General features: G+C 45.7%; 1 protein-coding gene across 2 annotated transcripts in view; it reads right to left on the bottom strand.

Annotated features, from left to right (window-relative positions):
* Positions 1 to 4,719: 4,719 nt before the first annotated feature.
* The window catches only part of PRORP (protein only RNase P catalytic subunit), a 107,134-nt gene continuing 102,013 nt past the window's right edge, over positions 4,720 to 9,840 (bottom strand). For both annotated transcript variants that reach the window (XM_084632004.1, XM_084632005.1), the window contains exon 8: positions 4,720 to 7,926. In XM_084632004.1, the coding sequence (XP_084488130.1) occupies positions 7,798 to 7,926 (129 nt within the window). In that variant the 3' untranslated portion in view covers positions 4,720 to 7,797. The remainder of the gene's footprint in view (positions 7,927 to 9,840) is intronic.

The raw sequence follows: 9,840 nt of genomic DNA, 5'->3' as shown, positions 1-9,840 counted from the left end.
AACCCCCCTTTCCTTCCTTACTGCCCCCCTGGGACTCCTGCCCCATCCAACCACCCCTTCTCCCTGTCCCCTGACTGCCCCCCACCGCCCCATCCAACCCCCCCAATTCCTGACTGCCCCCGACCCCTGCCCCCATTCAACCCCTCTGTTCCCCGCCCTCTGACCACCCCCAGACCACTCCCCCGAACTTCCCTGCCCTCTATCCAACCTGCCCTGCTCCCTGCGCCTTTACCGTGCAGCACAGAGCACTGGATCAGGCTGGGCTCTGCAGCTGCGCTGCCCCAGGAGCTCGCAGCCCCGCTGCACTGCCCAGAGCATTGCGCCGGCAGTGCAATGAGCTGAGGTTGCGGGAGAGGGGGAACAGCGGGTCAGGGACTGGGGGTGAGCCTCCCAGGTCAGGGGCTCAGGGGCCGGGCAGGAGGGTCCCGCGGGCCATAGTTTGCCCACCTCTGACTTATTACCTTAAAAAATACACCTTAAATAAAAAAAGGATGCTTCTCCAAATACACCAAACACCTTTGACCTTGAAAGGGTTTTGAGATGTACTTTTAACACATTCCAGGCCTCTGTCTCTGAAGCAGTATTATCTAGCCCAAGCAATCAAAAATCATTAGATAGGTTCCTAAAAAGCCAAGATTGGTTTCAAAAATCTTACATTTTAAAAATAATATATGGGCTCTTTTTATTTGCTTTCTGGGTTTTTTTTTTTTTTTTTTTGGTATGTTTGAGACTAATATATTCTGAACACTGAAAAACTGCTGTGGTTCACATAAGACATGTTTAGAAATGATCCATCAAAAATATCAGGAAGCTGGAATATATATATATATATATATATAGTATATTTGGTCTCAGAAAAAACTCTTTCATATAAAAACTACATCTCAAAATAATATTTTTAAAGAATTTGTTTTTGTAATAAAATACGTCCTTCAAGTTCTCTTTTAAGAGTCTAATTTAAGGTTAAAAGAAGAAAATCTACTGACCTCAGGATAGAAGTTTGGGCTTTTATTTCTGGACAATATTTTCCCACAGCCGCATCATCATATCGCAAGACATTTGAAAGACTGATTCTCTATATCAGTATCTAGTACAGAGGGAAATTCCCCACCATAAAGCCATGAACATAATCCTCTATTGGCATTGGATTTCTCCTGCTGGGAATTATTATTTTATTTTGTAATTATGTCATTAAAAGAGCTGGGAAAGCTATGTTCTAATATCCATTGCCCTTTTAATATAATAGAACTAGGTGGGATACGTCTCTTTGGTGAAATGCTGGATGTTTGCATCTGCAGTTTGGATCATGTTGTATATTTCATGCATTTAAAAAATTACTTTCTTGAATTTATCACAGGAGAACAAAAAGTCTCCCAGTGCATTAAAATACACTGGCACTGTCCCCTATAGCAGGGGTTCTCAAACTTCATTGCACCACGACCCCCTTCAGACAACAAAAATTACTACACGACCTTAGGAGGGGGGACCAAAGCCTGAGCCTGCCCAACCCCCACCATCCTGAGTGCAGGGGGGCAAAGCCAAAGTCCCACCACCCCAGGCCAGAGGGCCAAAGCTGAAGCCCAAGGGCTTCAGCCCCAGGCAGGGGGCCTGTAACCTGACCCTTGCCGCCCAGGGCTGAAACGCTTGGGCTTTGGACCCGGCCCCCAGCAAGTCTAAGCCAGCCCTGGCAAACCCATTAAAATGGGTCGTGACCCATTTTGGGGTCCTGATCCACAGTTTGAGAACCGCTGCCCTATAGTAAGAGTAACCCACTCCATAGGCACACTGAGAAAAAATATAAATACAGCGATGCAAAAATTGGAAATATATGGGGCTAACGTAGATAGCTTCCAGAATCTTTTTGTTCCTTTTGGAAAAGCAGTTGGAAGGGAAAATGGAGAGAATTACTGAATATTCAGTCTGATTGCCAAGCAGTTGTGGCAGTAGGTTATATGACTCAAGTATTTTGGATCAAAGATTCAATATCTCATTCAGACCCACGATGGATAGAAAAATAAAGAGCTACCCAGTACGAATGGGCATGAGAAGGTGGATGACATACCCCATTCAGAGCGCTTCTCCACCAGTTACCTCAGCCCATGTAGCATGTTAACAAACTTCACACCATGCTCTTATATCAAAATACCAACCAAGAAATAAAATAGATTTTTTTAGTCCAGTCCTCATCATCTCTCTCAAAGTCTTATAACAATCACATGTTCTGCCACAGGAAATCAGAACTACACAGGAAGGCTCCTGTCTGATTTTTTTAGTTAATATAGGGTACGTCTACACACACCTAGGAGATGCAATTCCCATCTTGGGTACATGTGCATGCACTATCTCTGCTCAAGCTAGCCAATGCCCCAGTATCAGCCATCTCCACCCAAAGCACACAGTTGAAAAATGTGGATCCATTCAAGTATCTGGGCAGTACCATCTCCAGTGACGGTTCCCTTGACAAGGAAATTGCCTTCAGAATCAGTAAAGCCAGGCAGGCCCTTGGCTGACTTCAAACAAAAGTCCTCAACCAACACAACATCCGTCTCTACCAAACTGAAGATCAATAGTGCAGTAGTTTTGACATCTCTCCTGTATGTTTCTGAGCCATGAACTCTATCTCTATAGACGGCATATCAAACAGCTTGAGCAATTTCACATGCACTCTTTCTGCTTAATAATGAGCATTCGCTAGCAGAACAAAGTAACCAACATTAAGGTCCTTGAGAGAGCAAACATAACCAGCATCAAGGAAATGCTGCAGAGAGTACAACTTAGGTGGACCAAACATGTCATCAGAATGAAAGACCACCACCTTTCAAAACAGATTTTGTAGGGGGAGCTGAGGCAGGGTAAAATAAAGAGGGGTCGTCCACAGGGGTGGCAGGTTTGTAAATTTTTGGTGGTGACCAGAACGGGTCTAAGTGCCCCCCGCATATTGGTGCACATAAAATTAATGGGGTGGGGCCAAGGGGTTTGGAGTGTGGGAGGGGGCTCAGGGCTGGGGCAGAGGGTTGGGGCACGGGGTGGGTGAGGGCTCTGGCTGGGGCTGAGGGGTTTGGGAGGGACTCAGCCCACTCCCCGCTGGCAGCAGCGAGCTCCGGGAGAGGGGCCCCCCTCACCACCACCACCCCCGGCAGCACACTCACCTGGCACCATCACTGCATGTGCTCTTAGAGGCCGGGCCCCTCTTAGGTCCAGGAAACCCCCTCGCCTCCCCTGTGGTGGGTGCGGGTGTGGGGGGGAGGGCTGCCATCACATGTTCGCCTCCTCCTCCTCAGCCTGCCACTGACACCATTCCCTTTTGTAGCCAGCAGCAGCTGGCGAGCGATCACAGCATGGAGCAGCAGGGCAGCTGCTCGCTGCCCAGGGCGCAGGCAGGGACGCTCCAGGGGAGGCACACAGGGGCAGCAGGTGGGGCCGAGGGACTCTCTGGGGGAGGTATGTGGGGCGGCAGTTGGGGCTGGGGGAGACACCCGGCCCCGTACATTGGTGCAGCTGGGCCCCCGGCTCCTGAATTTGCTCGAGCACGGGCACCACATAACTTGCCACCCCTGGTCGTCCATACAAGCACTTCAAAGACAGCCTAAAGAGCAGTCTGCAATGGGCTGGCATTAATCCCAAAGAACTTGAGCAAATGGTTCAGGACAGGACTCACTGGTGGTCTCTGACAAGATCAGCATGCATCAGTTTTGAGCGGGATCAATGAAATTGTTTCCAGGCTGCTCATGAAAGGCGCCATAGAGCTGTATCTTCAAACATCATGGATACAGACTTCCTATGCTCACAGTCAATCAGGGTTTGTACTTCAGTCATATGCGTAGCCACAGATGAGATTTGTGATAACACTGTCATCATCGCCAGCAGTGAACTACCAATCTCAGCTCAAGTTAGCACCTAAGAATAGCAGTGTAGCCACAGTGGCAGAGGCAACAGGTCAGGCTAATCACCTAAGTACAATGTCACCTAACCCCCGTTAGTCAGGGGACTAGCCCAAGCAGCCAGCTGTGTCCCTGCAGCCACACTGCTACTTTTAGGTGCTAGCTCTAGAACAGAGTTAGCATGTGTCCATCCACCCACTCTGGGAATTACACTTCCCAGCTGCCATGTAGGCAACCCACTACATGGGTTGTGGGGCAGATAAATTGACATTCCTGGAGACTGAAAATCTATTTAAAGAACAGTAGAATCTGTTCAAGCTTCCTCATGGGGCTTGTGCTGATCTTCTAAACAATGGAGACTTTCATCCTTCCTACATGTAAGAACTTTTTAACAATAACTTCATAAGAGTCCCACGGTGGGACAAGAAGGGGTGGGGCAAATGGGGGAAGGGGGTGGGGTGGGAGGAAGAAGCAGTAGGGAAGGAAGGGGGATGTGGGAGTGAGTGGAGGGGGATAGGGCAGGGGAATGTGGGAGTGAGAGGAGGTGACAGTGGGGGGGGGGAAGAAACAGTGGTGAAGGGGGATGGGATAGGGAAGAAAAGGGTATAGGGGAATGGGAGGGGAGCAGCTGGGGCTCCTGTTAAGCAGGCTCATAGAACTCCCATCCCAATAAGCCTCACCTCCCCTGCACTTGGACCACCTCAACAAGCCCCCGCACCCAGACTCCCACCCCACTGAGCCCCAACCAGCTGCACCCAGACCCCCCCACTAAATCCCCCTCAACCAGATGCCCCCACCAAGCCCCATCCCTCCACACCGACTCCCCCTGCTGAGCTCCAACCACCTTCACCTGGACCCCCTGCAGAGTCCCATTGTCCCTGCACCCAGAACCCCTCAATGAACCCCGGTGCATCCAGATCCACCACTGAGCTACCCACACCCAGACTGCCCCACACAGAACCCTCTCACCCTCCACCTGGACCCCCCACACTAAGCCCCTCCACACTTGGATCCTGCTGGGCTGAACTTGCCTACTCACACCTAGTATGCCTGGCGCAGAGGGGCAGGGACCCAGGGTGTTTCTGGGGCAGGCCTGGCCTGGCCCTTGCACTGTGTCAGGGTCCAGTGCAGCCTCACTGCCAAGTCCCTGTCCCAGGGGAGGAGGGGCTGCAGGTGATCTCCTGTCTCCATGCAGTCAGTGGCCTGTGCTCCCCACTGCCATGCTGGAGCCTCCACATTTATTTATTGACACATACAATTTGCAGAATTTTAAAATATTGTGCACAGAATTTTTTTTGGCACAGAATTCCCTCAGAAGCATACTATGTGGTACAGCCACAAAGCTTCCAATACTCATTTTGTAAGAAAATTCTCTTTTGCTGGTAGATCATTTTATTTTGGTCCTTAGATTTAATTTCAGTTAAGTCCCTTTGATTTCCCTTTAAATATTCAGTAACAAATGGTGACATTTACTAGTATCGCCAAATTTATTATGGTATCTCCAAATTTATTATTTTAACATTAGTTTTTTGGAATCCCACCCATTCCAACCTGCTGGAAGTAGTCAAAGCATGGAGTTGTATTTGTTTATATGAGCTGTCACCTCCAAAAGTCAGTGAAAAGTTAAGTCATTATCCAGTCCCAAATAGACCAAGGTTCCTGCAGCTGGTGCAATATCTCTATGGATAGATATCAAGAGAAGAGTTTGTGGCTTAGACACTGTGACCGGGGTTCAAGCTGTGGACACTCAATTAGGGTGAACTGCAAAGATTGGGGCAGGCAATCCCCATAAAGCTGGGTCTAAATGGTTTAGTCCTTTGCAAATAAAATGCTGAAGTTAGCCTCTCCTTGGAACAGTAAGGCTTGAGGAAAAATAAGGCCAAATGACTCTGTTGGTTGAGACTGAAATTTTTGACAAGTTGCCCGTGCAGAGATATACCGTGTCTGTATAAAAAAATAAATATGGTGGGTCTGCCATATAGGCCTGTATGTCACCAGCTCCCCTTGCTGATGTGATTGCAATTAAAAATGCAGTTTTCAGAAAATGGGTTCAAATGGTGGGAACATCAGGGCAGATAAAACCAAGTTAAGGCCCCCACAAAAAGAGAAGTTCTTTAATTGGAGGAAAAACTCTGACAAGATCCCTCAGAAACTTGTTCACAGTTGGGTGTGAAGTAATTGTATGCAGGTGATGTGCCAAAACAGCAGCTATGTAACTTCTGATCAGGCTAATAGAATCCCTTGTTCACACCCTACACACTATTATAATAATCTCTGTACAAAGTATGCCTTGTAAGGTATCATTTGAAAAATCATAATTTGCTGGTCAGTATCATGCTGATAAAACATGTAGTTTCCCATGTTCCAAATCCCACAGCCATGCTCAAACAGAAGTTAACAAATAGGTCTGTCCTAAACAAAGGAATGAGTGCTCTGCTTAATTTGCATTTAAATAGTAAACAGAGTTATCAAGCGGGGAGCAAAGAAAGCTCAAAGAGGTGAGGAAAAAGCAGCAGGGAACATCCTTCCTCATAGACTTTTTGTCTCCTGGTGCCTAGCTGGAAATGGTGTTCAAGAGATGGACTGAAACTATAAAAAGGAGGTACGAACACCCCTTCCCCCCGTCATATTCACTACAGCTGAAGTGACAAAGGAATATTTGTTGGACTCTGTGGGAGAGTTTGGTCAGTAAGACTGCTGAAAGCATATGGTGAGAAACTTTGCTTGAATCTGCTATAGTTTATGAAGTTGGGTATTAGTAAACGTCTTATCTATATTTTTTCTTGTAACTATTTCTGACCTTTATGCCTCATTATTTGTACTCACTTAAAATCTCTCTCTTTGTAGTTAATAAACTTGTTTTACTGTTTTATCTAATCCAGTGTATTTAAATTGAAGTGTTTGAATAACTATTTGAAGTAATAAGTTGGCATATTATTCTGCTAAAGGAATAACAGACTTAATATAACTTGTAGTGTCCAGGAAAGGGCTGGGCAGTACAGGACATACATTTCTGGTGGAAAATCTAAGACTGGGGAAGTGCAGTTAGACAACACCCTGCAGTATAACCAAGGCTGTTGAAAGCCAGAGTGTAAGCGTGTATGGCAGGCTGCAGTTACACACATACATTCAGGGTGTGACTTGCATGCTGGAAGGCTGTTTGTGAGTGGCCCAGGTGAGAGCTACTTCATTTGGTAAGAGACCCATCAGCTTTCTTATACCACAAAACTTGACAGTGAATTTTTCTTCAGATCCTTCCACAAAGATTAATATTGCATTTCCATCTGACTTTCTCGTATAAGGATGCTATATGGAAAAAACAGGATTCACAACTGTCAGACAAATAGTTAATAAGCAATGATAATGGTTGACAACACTTTTTCTGTAATTTGTACCACTTTTACAGTCTTCTAATTAACTCAAGTTTCTATGAAAGAGGCAATACAAAATTCAACTGTGCCATATTATTGCCCACAGTGAAGTCCCTAATATGATCAATTTTTATTTAAAAAACGAACTATTATTTTAACTAACAAAGAAGTTCAAGATTTTACATCTTTGGAAATTTAGAAGCTAAAATTTATTAGGAGGATCTGTGGACCATACTAATGCTTAACCCCTTCATCACCTTAATAAATGGTGCTACAACAAATCTCTTTATTTACTACAGGGCAAAATTAACTCTGATCAGCAAAGATGCAAGTAATGGGCCAAATTCATCCCTACTGTAACACCACTGACTTTGATGGAGTTATAGTAGGTATGAATTTGGTGAACTATGTTTACTGAACATTTAGTCAGCTGCAGGATTCATATTTGGTGTATTAATCCCATGACTGTGCATGATCACTGGATTCTGCCTGTTAGCGACAGTGGCAAACAATTGTAGTTTTAGTTTGTAAAACTGCATTCTTTATTATTTCCGTTGAAGGCAAAGCCATTTTGTTGGCACTTCATAGGAATATCTTTCCACCAGCTGTTCATCATAGGGAATATGCCAAGTGTCACCAGTAGTCTGTACCACTGTGTCATAAGTGAGAATAGGCTGTGGGTAAAGACAAGAAAAAAATGTTATATTGACTTTGCTCAATGGAAAAAAAATAAAAATGTTGTAATGACTAGCAGACATTTCCTGCCCTTTCTCAGGAGTATGGTTGGATGGTTTTGCAGAACAGCAAACACAAAAAGCAGAGCATGTTAAAGTAAATAGGTAGTCTGACTGCAAGCAACACTGGATATTTCTGTTCGTAAACCTTGCACCGAACCCACCTAAGATGTGTATAAATCCCAGTTAATATACATATACAAAATGATAACAGAGTCCTAGTATTCTTCTCTAACTACATTCTGTTGAACTCAGAAAGCACCACCACAGGAATCTCTTTGTTGACTTCAAGATTTCTACAGTTTACTTGATCTTTCTCACTGGACAATCACTCATCTTCTCAATATATTTTCTCTACACAGAATCTTTCTGGTTTGTGTACCTTTAAATATTTGATCGTAATATGAAGACATCAAGAGATAGAACAGGGATCAGCAACCTTCAGCATGCAGCCCATCACGGTAATCCACTGGCAAGCCGCGAGACATTTTGTTTAAGTTGACTGTCTGCAGGCACGGCCCCCTATAGCTCCCAGTGGCTTTGGTTCACTATTCCCGGCAATGGGAGCTGCAGGAAGCGGTGAACCATGGCCACTGGGAGCTGGGCGGGGGCCGTGCCTGCGGACAGTCAATGTAAACAAAATGTCTCACGGCCTGCCAGCGGATTACCCTGATAGGCCGCGTGCCGAAGGTTGCCAACCTCTGAGATAGAGAATCCACCAATTTCCTTAGTAGTTTGTTCCAATAGTTAATCAACCCTAACTGTTTAAAAATGTGTGCCTTATTTCTAAGTTGAATTGTCTGGTTTTAACTTTAGTCCTTTCTCTGTTAGATTAAAGAGCACTTTAGTAGTCGGTATTTTCTGCCTGTGAAGCTACTTACATACTGTAATAAAATCACCTCTCAATCTTCTTTTGATAAACTAATCTTTTTAATTCTCTCAGTGAGAGGCATTTTCTCCAGGCCTTGAATTGATTCTGTGGCTCTTTAGTTCATTCTCAATTTTTCAACATTTTTTTTTAAACTGTAGACACCATAACTGTATGCAGTATTCTATTATTGGTCTCACCAAGGAAACAGCAAGTGACTTCCTCCAGCCAAAACTATGCATGCTATGCTCAGAAGGACGTCACTCATTTAGCTGTGTACTGATTGCATACCTGACTAATGTAACGTATCTCTTTACTGCACCAACATTTATCTGTGAACCTACCTGTTTAGAACATTGCTGCACTGAATATCTGTATTTGTCTGTGAACGCGTCTTTAAAATGGAATTAAAAATGCATTCTATTTTAGGATTAAAAATATGCACTTTACAGAAGAATTGAAGAGGAGAATGATCTCTTTTCATGCTTATAACAGATGCAAGAAAATGCAGAATTTGGAAGCAGGATACGAAGGGCTCTAAGGGTATGTTTACATTGCAATGTAAGCCCGGTCTCGAGCCCAGACTCAAGCCTAATCCCCTTTGCATATACACTGCAATCATAGGCGCCAACTTTTCCCAGCGCCAGTGGGTGGTTGACACCCAACCCTGGCCCTGCCTCCACCCCTGCCCCGCCTCCATTCCAACCCCTTCCCCAAAGTCCCCGCCCCAACTCTGCCCCTTCCCTGCCCCTATTGGACTCTTTCCCCAAATCCCCGTCCGGAGCCCCGCCACTTCCACGAGCACGCCACGTTCCCCCTCCTCCCCACTGCCTCCCAGAGCTTGCCGCCACGAAACAGCTGTTTTGTGGTGGGAAGAGCTGGAAACTAGGGAGAGAAGTGGGGATGCAGCAAGCTCAGGGGAGGAGGCAGAGGTAAGCAGGGGTGGGGAAGGCGACGCGGGGAGCTTGGCTGCCAGTGGGTGCAGA

The sequence above is a fragment of the Lepidochelys olivacea genome (genome assembly GCF_965140295.1).
Source record: "Lepidochelys olivacea isolate rLepOli2 genome assembly, chromosome: 6".
Taxonomy (NCBI): domain Eukaryota; kingdom Metazoa; phylum Chordata; order Testudines; family Cheloniidae; genus Lepidochelys; species Lepidochelys olivacea.
Note: the sequence above shows the minus strand (reverse complement) of the source record. Positions and strands in the feature narration are given on the sequence as shown.